The sequence below is a fragment of the Panthera uncia genome (assembly GCF_023721935.1).
Source record: "Panthera uncia isolate 11264 chromosome B3 unlocalized genomic scaffold, Puncia_PCG_1.0 HiC_scaffold_1, whole genome shotgun sequence".
Lineage (NCBI taxonomy): Eukaryota > Metazoa > Chordata > Mammalia > Carnivora > Felidae > Panthera > Panthera uncia.
The window spans coordinates 2580338-2595600 of NW_026057582.1; the positions used below are offsets into that span (position 1 = coordinate 2580338).

A 15263-nucleotide genomic window follows, 5' to 3' on the forward strand; every position below is an offset into this window, starting at 1 on the left:
CATTCTGAGAGAGGCAAAGTTATGGAGACGGTAAAAAGGTCAGTAGTTGCCAAGAGTTAGGGGGTTGGGAGGGGACGCATAGGCAGAGCACAGAGAATTTTTAGGGCAGGGAAAGGATTTAGTACGATATTACAATAGTGAATACGTGTCACGATAACGTGTGCCGAAACCTACAGAACGCACAACACCAAGAGTGGATCCTGATGTAAACTATGAACTTTGGGTGACAACGATGTTATGAGCGTAGGTTCACCGATTACGACAAGCGCACCGCTCTGGTAGGGGATGGCGGGGGGTGGTGTGCACTGTGGGGGCAGAAGTATTTGGGAAAGCTTGGTGCTTTCTTCTTTTTTCAAAGTTTATTTACTTATTTTGAGAGAGAGAGAGAGAGAGAGAGAGAGAGAGAGAGAATATACATGGGGGAGGGGCAGAGAGCGAGGGAGAGGGAGAATCCCAAGTAAGCTCTGGGCTGTCAGCGCAGGGCCCGACATGGGGCTCAATCCCACGAACCGTGAGATCGTGACTTGAGCCAAAATCAAGAGTCGGACACTTAACCGACTAAGCCACCCAGGCACCCCAAATCTCTGTACTTTCTGATCAATTTGGATGTGAACCTAAAACTGCTCTAAACATTACATACATTTTTGAAAATGAAAAGAATATAAAGAAATAACAAGAAATAATGCATTTGCCCCTTAGCCTAGGAACTCTACTTCTAGGGATTTATCCTAAAGAAATAAGAACAATCCCTACAGCTTTTTTAAAAAGCTTAAAAACCAAGCAACAGACTCTTTACTCTAGAGAACACACTGACAGTTACCAGAGGGCAGGAGTGGGGGCACGGGTCAACTAGGTGACGGGGATCAAGCAGTGCACTTGTGGTGATGAGCGCCAAAAACTTAAAGAGATAAGTAAGTTTTAAAAAGAAAGAAGAACTGAAATACTACAAACATCCACTTATGGAATGAGGAAGTCACAGCAACGAAAGGGCCAGTGCAAGTGTGGCACTCTAACACCGCCACATGGTGACAGGTGGCAGCTACACTCGTGAGCAGAGCGTACAGGGTTGTCGCATCACCATGTTGTCCACCTGAAAACTAGTACAACGCTGTGTATCAACCATACTTCAGTTTTTTAGGAAGATCAAATTATGGGATACCCATACCTGTTCTTTAAAAACTAGGCAATAGTAAATGTGTTGAGATAGAACAGAGTCCCAGATATACCGTCAAGAACAAATTGTTGAACTCATACTTTGTGATAAAAAATTTATATATTAATTAATATGTATAAAAATATCAGGAAAAGCATATATATTATACATGGTGACTACGAGAGGGCGTTAAGTGTCTACATTATACATTCTGTATTGTGTGAAATTTTGACAACAGCATTTATTTTAATAACCACAAAATCCTTTTGTAAACTTGTGGTACCCCTAAGAGGCACAGCTCTACCTAAACAGCCACTTGAGAAGAAAGAAAACACAAGAAAAACCAGGGATCTGCAGACATCCTTAGATGAGGGACACCTGCTAGCCATCTATATATGTTCCAAATCTCCTACCTACAGAGTCAGAATCAATGTTGGACAGCCAAGACTTTCGCAGTCTTTGAAAATAAAGAAGAAAGGAAAGTAGAAAAAACTTCTACTGTGACACTATACTGTGGAGAAGGGAGTTGGGGGGAATGATAGGTGTGCAAACGGAAAAAATTATGTATACGTGTCTGCAATCACACTTCAATCACATTTTAAGGCCTGTGATTAGATGACTAGCCAAGAACTAGATGATTCCCAAAGCTCCACAGACGGGAGCCTACTAAGAGGAGCCTCACTCACATCAAGATGCCACGTCACGTTCACATCCTCACACTTGAGCAGTTTGGCAAGTTCCCATCAACCCACATTCCGTTCCTAGAGCTCTATCTTAAGAAAATACTGGAAACGCAACAAAACAAACAAAAAACAGAAGAGGACAAAACTCTAGGATTCAGTATTTTGCTGCAGCTTTCTTTTACAACAGGCAACAGATCTGAAACAATACACTTTCAATAGAAGGGTAGATACACTTCCATATCCATGTGGTGACAGAACAGCGCGGGGTTATCTCACAGTGTGGGAAAAGCTCCGGCCAATATTCGGGCAAATACAGAGACACAGACAGACCCACACATGGAGAAACACCACCATATCCCTTATAGGACAGAAGAGGAAACAAAGAGGACTGGAAAAAATCCCAGAGCAGTTAACAACACTTATCTCTGGGTAATGAAATACTGTGTGAACAGTTCCTTCTTTGTAAGTTTCTGGGTCTTCTGAACTTTCAACAATACGTGAACGTTAACTTGTATACTGGTTTTAAAAGTCATTTTAAAGGCTTACATTAAAACCACAAATTTATTTTAGGCAACAGCATTGTTTAAAAATCTACTAACTTTGGGGCAACTGGGTGGCTCGGTCGGTTATGCATCTGACTGGCTCAGGTCATGATCTCGTGGTTTGTGAGTTCGAGCCCTGCATCGGGCTCTGTGCTGACAGCTCAGAGCCTGGAGCCTGCTTTGGATTCTGCGTCTTCCTCTCTCTCTGCCCCTCTCCCAGTCACACTCTGTGTCTCTCTCTCTCTCAAAAATAAATAAACATTAAAAAAATTTAAAAAAAAGAAAAAAATAAAAATCTACTAACTTCATATTCTTATCTTTTCTTCTAGGTCTAGAAAGAATGAGAAAATATAAAAATTAAATTCTGACTCCACAGATGTCAACAGGTAATACATGAGCAAAAGGCACTGATCAATGGTGAACTGAAGTAACAAAAGGACAGTGGCCGAAATACAGAACACCGAGACTTAACGAGCTCTCCCTGAGAGAGGCACTCAGAGCATGAACCAGGGTTCATGACGTCAGCAAACCTAGATAATGCTCAACCTCTTACTGTGTCAGTTTCCCAAACCTCTTTGACTTGTGGAACACCAACTGTAAAACGGGGACAAAAATGTCGAGTTATTGTGAAGTGTGAATGCATTTAATGCAGTGCTTGGCACAAAGACTCAACAAATGCTCACGATTCTGAATATTCAGTTCTGGGCACCAACATTTCAAATGGACACTGTGACCAACTGTAACATCTGGGAGTCCAAGAGACGGAGACACCCAAAGAGCCAGTCGTCTAGAAAAAAACCCAAAGCGACGAGGCAGGTTGAACTTGGACTAGGAGGGTAAAGGAGGTGGGATGGCCGGAACATCCAAAAGACTCATCTGGAAGATTTCTGTAGCAGAGTTCAAGAAAACAAAGCTTTAAAAATTACAGGGAGGAAGATTTCAGCTTTCTGTTAAAAAGAACATGTTCAAAAATGGAACTGATCGCTTTTTAAGTTAATGCAAGGGCTCAAAGGGGAAATAAACAAACAGGAAATACTTAAAACGTCCTCCCCAGCACAGCAAAGACATCACAAATGCCAATACCCTTCCTTCTGCTATTCTGTTCTTCATTATAAACTCATTAAGCAGCAGCCTGATAGAGGCAAAATTAAGATACTCTTAAAATCAGATCAGACTGAGATTATTTTATTACTGTTAAATTCACCATTACTAAGAGTACTTGAACTTCCCGTGTTCCATGGAGGGTACTATACAAAAGAAAAGAAAAAGAAAGGGAAGGAAAAAAAAAAAAAAAAAAAAGATCCTTCTTGGTCAAAATTAAACACGTTTCTCTACCATATGAGCTCTCTGCACCCTGACTATGCTGACACGGATACTGAATACACAAGAAGAGATTATTGAATATGTATCATCTCTCACACTCGTTTGGCAGTGGAAACCTATCAACACTTATTTTAATACTGGAAAACACACTTCGGGAAATCCTGATCAAAGCCTAAGAATTTGAGCCTTCACTCACAATTTAACAGTTTCCTGATAACATTTAGCACTGGTGACTTTCCAAGTCCAACCCCATTTCAGAGCACTGATTCTTAACTGACTCTTGTCAAAGACCCCTTTGAAAATCCAATGTCCTTTTTCTCCAGAAAAATGAACACATACCAAAAAACTTTGCATGTGATTTCCAAGTTTACAAATCCCCATAAATTCTACCTATGAACCCCCATTGAAAAATTCTCCAAAAGGGGATTTAGTTTTTCTTCCACTTAAGTTATGAAGAAAATAAAAACTTTGGGGTCGCCTGGGTGGCTCAGTCGGGTGAGTGTCCGACTTCAGCTCAGGTCATGATCTCACAGTTCGGTTCATGACTTTAAGCCCCGTGTCAGGCTTTCTGCTGTCAGCACAGAGCCCGCTTTGGATCTTTTGTCCCCGTCTCTCTCTGCCTCTCTCCAGCTTGTGCTCTCCCTTGCTCTCTCAAAAACAAATAAACATTAAAAAAAAATTTTTTTTTAAAAGAAAAGAAAAAATTTGAAACTGCCAGAGACTTATGGCAATGTCTGATACAAAATTATTTTTGCTGATATTATTTGAGCAGAGGCAACAGAAAAGCTGAAAAAGCAAACTTTGAATATACACTTAATATTACTAGTAACTATAGGACCCCAACGCTCCCCAATAAAATCCAAAGTAGCTCAGTGTATTCATCCCAATACAACTTTAAGCTCATAAAACAAAGAGTCAATTCACAAGTTCTTCTAGTTAAGTTGAAGTCTTACAGTATAAAGCCTGTTTCCAATAACATATTTTTGCCCTTTGTAACCCCTCCAATTAGAAATGTACGGATCTGTAAATTCCCAGCTGGGGGAGTTATACACCACGTTATAATTTCCTTTCCACTCTGAGCCTTTCCTCCTAGTTACTCCAGTATTAGCCTGTACAGCATTTTGGATAAAGTAAATTATGAAACCACTGGTTAAGAATTTTAAGCCCTGGGGCTCCTGGGTGACTCAGTCTGTTAAGCGTCCGACTCTTGATTTCAACTCAGGTCATGATCTCACAGTTTGTAAGATTGAGCCCCACATCGGGGCTGACAGCTCTGTGCTGACCGGAGCCTGCTTGGGATTCCCTCTCACCATCTCTCTCTCTCTCTCTCTCTCTCTCTCAGTCTGCCTCTCCCCTGCTCACACTCTCTCTCAAAATAAATAAACATTAAGAAGAAAAAAAAATATTTAAGTCCTTATGACAGGCCACAGTAAAGAAATGCACACTGTCCGGGGCGCCTGGGTGGCTCAGTCAGTTGAGCATCCAACTTCAGCTCAGGTCCTAATCTCACGGTTCTGCGAGTTCAGGCCCCACATTGGTCTGGCTGGTGTCATTGCAGAGCCCGCTTTGGCTCCTCTGTCCCCCTCTCTCTGCCCCTCCCCCACTTGTGTGCTCTCAAAAATAAACATTTAAAAACAACAAAGAACAAAAAAACAACTTTGCTTTAAAGAAGAAAGGTGAAAAATGAAAGTGTTCTAAAACTTACGTTTTGCTTCTGATAGATTCTGATTAGGTGACCAGACCAGCATGCCAAGATTGTCTCGTTCTTGACTGCGTCTCGCTAGTTTGGCTTGGTAGAAATAAAAAAGAAAATTATTATAATTTAACAGACATAACAAGTGATGATTAACAGCACCATTCTGATCTTTTAATCCTCGGAACATCATGACATCGCCCACCCTTTACTGAGACCTGCCCCAAGGAAACCTGCACCCTTACCGTCACAGGGTGAGGGGGGCTCTGAGTCTGCCCAAACACGTCTACTTCTAAGTCTTTTACTCATTTAACAAACAGGTTTACTACTCTCATTTGCTCGGTGAGGAAACTCAACAGGTCATTTGGTAGAAGGAGGCAGAGACAGGACTGCATGGCTACAGTGCCCAGTGGTTAAATTGCTACACACCAGGATGCCCGGCCGTCAGACACGGGGTACGCAGGATATCCGTATTCTTCCCGTGTGCTTTGAATACCCTTATCCTTCTCTGCCACAGTAACTTTTTAGGGACTTGACAACAGGAATCCAAAGATTCTTTTAACTACTTTATTAAAAAATAAGCATTAAAAATACTTAACCTGAAAGCAAACTAAAGTGCATTCAAATTCTTAAAACTCTATGATACAAAATAGAAGACCAAAGGTTTACAAGTGCCAGGTGCTGAGCTGACATGTATAAATGGATTAACCACAAACAACAGTTATACACTACAACAGAGACATTTAAAATGTTATCTTCAAAAAAAGGAGAATAAAATAAAATGTTATCTTCAAAAGATACAGAGGACTCAAGACACAAGAGGCTTACTAATCTCACTAACCCTTGCACTGGGTAGGCCCAAACTCATTCATTCTAAAGGTATTATTCTTACCTTTTTGTTTGTTTGCTTAAATAAATTCCTCTAAGGATATGAAAGTTATGGACTCTGCTCTCTAGAAAAAAATCCCAATGAAATAGAAACACACACACCAATATAAACACACTTTTAGAAAATTCATAAAGCCTGGTTTAAGAATTCTTGTCTTTATGACACTGCCAGGTATCTAATCTTTTACTTAATTTTATCTGTCAATGTGTTCTAGGTTTTATAAAGAAAGAATTCCTATACTTTCGGTAAAACCTATGGGGTAGTTACTTGAAAGAAAAATGACAGGGTGGTGGGAGGGAAAGAACCAGAGTGGACACTGGAAATCAGGCAAAGTGGGAACAGCGTGTGAAGGATACAGAGACAGGAAAAGGAGAAAAGAGATGCTCCCCTTGGCCCCTGAGGACACCTTTTTATATGTATATAGCTCAGTGTTACTGCTACACATAATCTAAAAATGAAATACAATCAACAAAGATGAGGACCCCACATGGAATACAGTCTTGCTGTATTTTATTTATTTATTTTTATTTTTATTTAAAAAAAATTTTTTTAACGTTTATTTATTTTTGAGACAGAGAGAGACAGAGCATGAACGGGAGAGGGTCAGAGAGAGAGGGAGACACAGAATCTGAAACAGGCTCCAGGCTCTGAGCCATCAGCACAGAGCCTGACGCGGGGCTTGAACTCACGAACCGTGAGATCGTGACCTGAGCCGAAGTCAGACGCTTAACCGTCCGAGCCACCCAGGCGCCCCAATCTTGCTGTATTTTAAATAAAAATCAGAAGTCAAAACAGAAATAAAAGGAATCCGCATTGGAAAAGCAGAATTAAAATGGTTTTATTCACAGATGATCATTTGTGTAGACAATCTACAGAATCTACAAAAAGTTACTCAAAAAATGAGTTTTAGCGAAGTTGTAGGAAATGAGATTGATAGTTTTAAAAAAAGGTAAAAATCAAAATAGTTAATAAAAATCAAAATTAAAGAATATCTCTTTCAGGGGTACTTGGGTGGCTCAATCAGTTAAGTGTCTGGCTCTTGACTTCAGCTCAGGTCACGATCTCACGGTTTGTGAGTTTGAGCCACATCGGGCTCTGTGCTGACAGCTCAGGGCCTGGAGCCTGCTTTGGATTCTGTGTCTCCCTCCCTCTCTGCCCCTTCCCCACTTGTGCTATCCTCTCTCTCTCAAAATATAAACAAACATTAAAAAAAAAAAAAAAAAAGGAACAAACTGGAAAATCCACCTGAATCAAACTAATTATAAAGATTCAGTAATTAAGACAGTGTGTGGTCCTGGCACACAGGGAAATAAATTAACATAACAGGAGTCCAAAAACAGAACCGCACATATAGGACCAACTAATTTTCCTTCCACAAACGTGCAAAGGCAAAATTCAATGGAGAAAAAGAATCTGTTCAACAAACGATGCTGGAACAAGTGGATATTCATATTAAAAACAAAACAAAACAGGGGCGCCTGGGTGGCTCAGTTGGTCAAGCATCCATCCGACTCCTAATTTTAGCTCAGGTCATGATCTCACAGTTGGTGGGATCTTCGTCGGGCTCTGCGTTGACAGCGCAGAGCCCGCTTGGGGTTCTTTCCCTCTCTCTCTCTCTCTTCTCCTCCCCTTTTCTTTCTCTCTCTCTCTCAAAATAAACATCTAAAAAAAATCAAATGGATCCATACCTTACATATACAAATATACAAAAATTAACTGAAAACTGATGACAGAACTAAACGTGAAGCCAGAAGTTATAAAACTACTAGAAGAAAACATGAAAAAATCTTTTGAACTTAGGTTGAAAAAGTTCTTAGATACAATGCCAAAAGCACAATCCATAAAGGAAAAGATTCATAAATTGGACTTTATCCAAAGTAAGAACTTCTACTCATCAAATGACCCATTTAAGGAAACAAAAAGCCAAGCCAAAGACTGAGAAAATAATTACAAATCACATATCTGATAAGGCCTTGTATCCAGCATCTATAAAGAACCCTCAGAACTCAACACAAAGAAATAATCATATTGTTAAAAAATGGGCAAAATAATACAGAGAAAGACAAATATCATATGCTTTCACTCTTATGTGGATCCTGAGAAACTTAACAGGAACCCATGGGGGAGGGGAAGGGGAAAAAAAAAAAAGAGAGGTTAGAGTGGGAGAGAGCCAAAGCATAAGAGACTCTTAAAAAATGAGAACAAACTGAGGGCTGATGGGGGGTGGGAGGGAGGGAAGGGTGGGTGATGGGTACTGAAGAGGGCATCTTTTGGATGAGCACTGGGCATTGTATGGAAACCAATTTGACAATAAATTTCATATATTTTTAAAAAATGGGCAAAAGATTTGAATAAACATGCCTCCAAAGAAGGTATAAGGATAGCAAATAAGCACACGGAATGTAAAGCTATTAAAAATCAGTAGTCATTAGAGAAAGGCAAATTATTTTTTTTTCAAAATTTTATTTAAATTTGTTAATTAACATACAGGGCAATATTGGTTTCAGGAGTAGAATTCAGTGATTCATCACTTACATACAACCCCCAGTACTCATAACAGGTGCCCTCCTTAATACCCATCACCCATCTAACTAACCCATCCCCCACCCATGTCCCTCCATCAATCCTCAGTTTGTTCTCTAAGAGTCTCTTATGGTTTATTTAGCTCTCTCTTTTCTTTTCCCCTTCTCATATGTTCATCTGTTTTGTTTCTTAAATTCCAGGTGAGTGAAATCATATGGTTATTTCTCTGACTGATTTATTTTGCTTATTAGCATAGTACAGTCTAGCTCCACCCACATGATTGCAAATGGCAAGACTTCATTATTTTTGATGGCTGAGCAATATTCCATTACACACACACACACACACACACACACACACACACACACACCACCTTCTTTATCCATTCATCAGTGGATGGACATCTGGGCTTTTTCCATAGTTTGGCTATTGTTGGTAACGAAGAAAGGCTAATTAAAACGATTCAAGATACCAAAACATACCTTTAAAAAGACTAACAATACAAAGGTTTGGCAATAATGTGGAGAAACTAAAACTTTCATGTACTGTTGGTCAGAATGTAAAATGGTGCCATCACTTTGGGGGGGAGGGGATCTGGTAATTTCATAACTAAAATTGTGGTATAGCCACTCAATGGAGTAATTTTTCTCAGCAATTTTTCTTTTTTAAAAAAAGAACCATTTAAATATACATAAATGAATCTCAATTATGCTGAGTGAAAGAGTTAAAGGAAGGGCTAGAAAGAATTCTGTAGTGCTGGACAGGTTTGATGCGTAATAGTACAAGCTCATAGTTTTCAAGGTCCCCTGAGAGAGCACCGATGCAATGACAGTCCAGCAACAATGAGGACATGAGCACACCCAGCTCCCAGATCTCGATTCTAAACACCATTCTCCAATAAAAGAAACCAGGTCTCCTTGGAGAAATGGTTGATTCCAGGACTATGACAGGAAATCTACAAGAGGACCATGAAATATCTTGTTATGCCAGGAGGTAAAAAAGTGTTCAAAGAATGATGGGATCTGCCTCCTCCCTGGCCAAATCTAAAAACAATGTAAGCAAAAATAAATAAATGACAGCAATAAAATAACAACCTGTGAGTCCATATTAATATAAAACAAAAGGACAGATTAAAAAGGGAAGTCAAATGAGGCCAGAACAACCAGGTCAAAGTTGGAAGGTTCACACCACTCACTATTAAGTCTTCATGTACAAAGGAATAGTAATCAAGACAGTGTGGTATTGGCAAAACACAGGTACACAGATCAATGAACAGAAGGCAGACCAGAAATAGACTCATATAAATATGGTCAATTGATTTGTAACAGAGGTGCAAAAATGCAATTTGATGGAGAAAGGATTCAATTCAATACCCTTTCAACAAAGAGGATTTTTCACAACTGGATCTCCATATGCAAAAAAAAAAAAAAAAAAAGTGAATCTGGGGATGCCTGGGTGGCTCAGTCGGTTGGTTAAGTGTCCAACTTTTGGCTGAGGTCATGATCTCATGGTTCCTGAGATGGAGCCCCGCATAGAGCTCTGTGCTGACAGCGCAGAGCCTGCTTAGGATTCTCTCTTGCCCTCTCTCTGCACCTCCCCTGCTTGTACTGTCTCTATCTCTCTCAAAATAAACAAACATTAGAGAAAAAAAAAAGTGAACCTCAACCTATTCCTCACACCTTAGAAGAATTTTATTCAAAATGGATCTCATATATACAAGTAAAACCTAACATGATAAATTTTTTAGGGAAGAAATGAGAAAATCTTCATGAACTTGGTTCAGGAAAAGAGGTCTTAGATATGACACCAGAAGTGCAATCTATAAAAGTTTAAAAAATGGTAAATTGAGCTTAATCAAAACCTTGAAACTTCTGTTCTACAAAAGAAACTGTAAGAGACACTGTAGACTGTGAGAAAACATTTACAAATCACATATCTGACAAAGAACTTGTATCCAAAATGTATAAAGAACTTCAAAAATGCAGTGAGAAAATAACCCACTTTCTAAACAATGGGCAAAAAATCTGAACAACTACTTCACCAGTGGAAAATATACAGATGGTATGTAAGCACATGAAAAAATGCTCGAGATCATTAGCCATTAGGAAAATGCAAATTAAAGCCACAATGAGAAATTAACACATACTCTATTAGAATGTCTAAAATAAAAGAAATGGACAATACCAAGCACTGACTAGAATGGAATATCTGAAACTCTCATACAGAAGAGCTAGTGTAAATGCCAAATAAAATGACAAAGCCAGTCAGGAAGAGTTTTGCAGTTTTTATAAAGATGCAATGATATTTAAAAAATTACTGACCCAACAATCAATCACATTCTTAGGTACATACCCTACAGAATTGACATATGTTCACAATAAAGCTTGTATACAGTATTTACGGCAGCTTTATTCACAACTGGTAAAAACTAGCAAGGTGGGGGAGGGGACCCAAATGTCCTTCAAAAAGTAAATGGATAAACTGTGGAGCATCCACACGTGGAATACTGAACAGCAATAAAAAATAAACTACTGATATATGGCCTTATCTCCAATTCATCATATTCAGTGAAAGAATCAGGTCTCCAAAGGTTACATATAATATGATCCCATTTGTATAACATTCTAGAAAGGCAAAACTATGGAAAAAGATCATTGTTCCAGGGGTTAGAAGTAGGAGGAAGGCTAAGAACTGTCCAAGGTAATTTTCTCAAGAGATTAAACTGTTTTGTATCCCAACTATGGTGGTGGTGATGTGAAACTATGCTCGTCTTAACACTCACAAATATGTACACCAAAAACGAATCCATTCTGCTGAGTCTAAACTAAAGAAATAAATATGATAAAAACAAAGCAATGTCATTAATTTCTGGATAGACACTGATGTCTGCTAACGGTGCTAACTCTGAAGCTGTTCTCTTTGTTTAAAGTTGATTGCCAAGTTTTATAAACCTTACAAAATAAACCCAGACTTGGACATGTGGGTGGCTCAATCAGTTAAGGCTCTGACTCTTGATTCTGGCTCAGGTCACAATCTCAGGGTTGTGGGATTGAGTCCTGTGTTGGGCTCCACAATGGGCATGGAGCCTGCTTAAGATATATATACATATATTCACTCACTCACTCACTCACTCATTCATTCATTCATTCTCTCTCTCTCTCCACCCCCCCCCAACCTCCACTCGCACACTCTCTCTAAAAAAGAAAAAATAAGAAGCCCAGACCTGACTGAAAGTAGAAGGTAACTGAAATTACAAATGCCCGTGAAGGGGAAGAAAAAAGAGAATTCACACTAGTAGTGAAAATGTCCATTTGTACAACCCCTTTAGAGAGAAAACTGGCAGTGTGTGATAAAATAGAAGTGTGGATACCCTGCAACACAGCAATCCATATCTAGGTATAATATATATAGTAACAATGTTTTTCAAAACTGCAGGTCAGACCTATTGAAGTTAACCTATTGGGTCCTAATCAGAATTTGTTTTCAAAGAATTAAGAATAGAAAGCATCAGCATGTTGCTTCATTATGTACATAAACTTTGGTGAAGATTTCTTACACATACACACACATTCCCCTACTGGTTTGGTTCTCTGGAGAACTCTGATATGGACTGTTACCACAGGCTTGATTATGGTTCTGAAATATAGGAAAATTTTAAAGGTCTATCAACAGGAATTGGCTAAGTCATAGTTAGATGCAGTCAAAGGAACTAAATACAGAATATAAAATTCATCAGATATACAGATATCAATAATTTTGATTATAAAAAGTGATTATAAAAAGTTAAATATATAATACCACAATGTAAATATTAAAAATATAAACACGACGCTACATGTTATGAGGGGTATATACATTTAAAGTATAAAATCTGCATGATAAAAATATTTAAAAATCAGGTAACAGCCACTCTAAGAGTGTGATCTTGCTTTGGCTAGTTATATGTAATGCTTCATTGCTTTCTGCGAATCTGGGTGGTCGGGAGGCAAATATTTTCTGAGTTTTTATGTCGAAAATTGTGCAACATTTTGTGAAATGGCTTTTTAAAAAGTCTTCACTGTGTGATATGATGTTACCTAACACAGTGCTGATGTTCCAACTGGAAATCATCTTGTCCCACACTAAGGGGGAAATACTCTTGGCATACTTTCTGTTCTGCCCCGAAACTGAATTAGTTCTCATTCCCTAAGGCTTACTGCATTTGTTAACTGCTTGAGACCAGAGCCATCAATTTACATTTATATTTTACATTCTCCCAGGAGTACTAGGGTTCCAATTCCTGCTCATCTTCTCTAACACTTGTTATTATTGGACTTTCTGATTCTAGCCAGGGAGTATGAAGTAGGGTCTCATTGTAGTTTCGATCTGCATTTCTCTGATGACTAATGACATGGAGTATGCTTGATATGCTTATTGGTCACGTGTGTATAATCCTTGGAGAAATATCCATCCAAGTCTTTCACCCATTTGTAAAATGGATTATTTGTCTAGAATGATGGGAATATAAAACTGCATGGTACAGCCACTTTGAGAGACAGTCTAGCAGTGCTTCTAAGGGTTAAATACGGTTAGCATATAACCTAGCAATTCCATTCCTAGGTATACGGCCCAGAGAAATGAAAACATATACCCACATGAAAACTCATATAATGGGGCGCCTGGGTGGCTCAGTCGGTTGAGCATCCGACTTCAGCTCAGGTCATGATCTCACACTCTGTGAGTTTGAGCCCTGCGTCGGGCTCTGTGCTGACAGCTCAGAGCCTGGAGCCCACTTCAGATTCTGTGTCTCCCCCTCTCTCTGTCCCTCCCCTGTTCATGCTCTCTCTCTCTCTGTCTCAAACAAAACAAAACAAAACAAAACAAAACAAAACTCATATACCAATGTTCACAGCACCATTGTTCACAACAGCCAAAAGGTGATAATGATCCAAATGTCCATCGACCAATGAATGGGCACATATTTGACTCTTGAAAAACAAGGGGCGTTAGGGGTGCTAATCTCCCATGCAAAAATTTGGGTATAACTTTTGACTCCCTCCAAACGTAACTACTTGTAGCCCCCTACTGACTGGAAGTCTTACTGATAATCTAAACAGTCAATTAACACATAGTTTGTATGTTGTGTGTATTATACACACACACACACACACACACACACACACACACACACACTGTATTCTGACAATAATGTAAGCTAGAGAAAGAAATTACCATTAAGAAAATCCTAAGGAGAAATATTTACAGTACTGTAAAAAAAAAAAAAATCCTCATATAAGTGGGTGTGTGTTCAAACCCATGCTGTTCAAGGGTCAACTGCATAGTATATCTATACGATGGAATATTATGCTGCCATAAAAAAGAATGTAGTACTAATCCATGCTCAGTATGGATGAAACCTGAAAACATTATGCTAGGTGAGAGCAGCTAGTCACAAAAACCCCACGTACTGTATAATTCCACCCATACGAAATGTCCCAAATGGGCAACTCTACAGATCAATGACTGCCAGAAGGTGTACGATACTTGGGAGAAATGGGGAACGACGGGGTTTCTTTGTGGGATGAGAATGGTCTAAAATGGACTGCAGTGATGTTGCACAATTCTGTGAAAATACTGAAAACCACTGAATTGTATATTTTAAACAAGTGAACTGTACATTTTTTTGTGCATTAGATCTCAATATAGCTATTATAAAAAAACAAGTGAGAATTCTTGTTTAGTTGCTTTTAGCATATGTATTTCTTTGCCAATAAATGAATTAAAAAGTAAAAATACAAACTGTAGGTACAACAAACCACCTTGCAAATTTAAATAGTGGCTAACTCAAGGGAAGAGGTGAGGCACTGGATTGGGAGGAAAAATGGGATTTGTGTTTGGCTCCATATATTTCCTTACTGTTTGGATTTTTTATCATAAAAATGCATCCCAGTACTGCATCTGCAATCACGTTTTCTTTTAAAGAAAAACATTAAGGAAATTCATGTAAATTCTGTGAAGAATCATTTCATAATGACAATTTTAGCTCTTATGTTTCTCTTTCCCTAAAAATGGGAAAACCTGCACAGATTAGTTACAAAAACTGAACTAAATGTATCTTCAGAATTCAAGAACTCTGGACTCAACAGGGACATCCGTTATAATGGAAATAAAGTAAAGAAAGCAGTATCACACTCAGTTTCAGTTAAAAAATAAGTGGGCAATAAAGAAACAACTTTAAAAACCTGTAACTAGGAGCGCCTGGGTGGCTCAAGTCAGTTAAGTGTCCAACTCTTGATTCTGGCTCAGGTCATGATCTCACTGTCCTGAGATCGAGCCCCACATCAGGCTCCACACTGAGCATGAAGCCTGCTTGGGTTTCTCTCTCACTCTGCCCCTTCCCTGCTTGCACATGTGCTCTCTCTCTCTCTCAAACAAAACAAAACAAAACAAAACAAAACAAAACAAAACAAAACAAAAC

The 15263-nt window shown here is 38.9% G+C and overlaps 1 protein-coding gene across 2 annotated transcripts in view; it reads right to left on the reverse strand.

The window, feature by feature from the left end:
* RCOR1 (REST corepressor 1) overlaps positions 1-15263 on the reverse strand; it is a 131566-nt gene that overhangs the window by 46919 nt on the left and 69384 nt on the right. For both annotated transcript variants that reach the window (XM_049612100.1, XM_049612101.1), the window contains one exon: positions 5407-5490. In XM_049612100.1, the coding sequence (XP_049468057.1) occupies positions 5407-5490 (84 nt within the window). The remainder of the gene's footprint in view (positions 1-5406; positions 5491-15263) is intronic.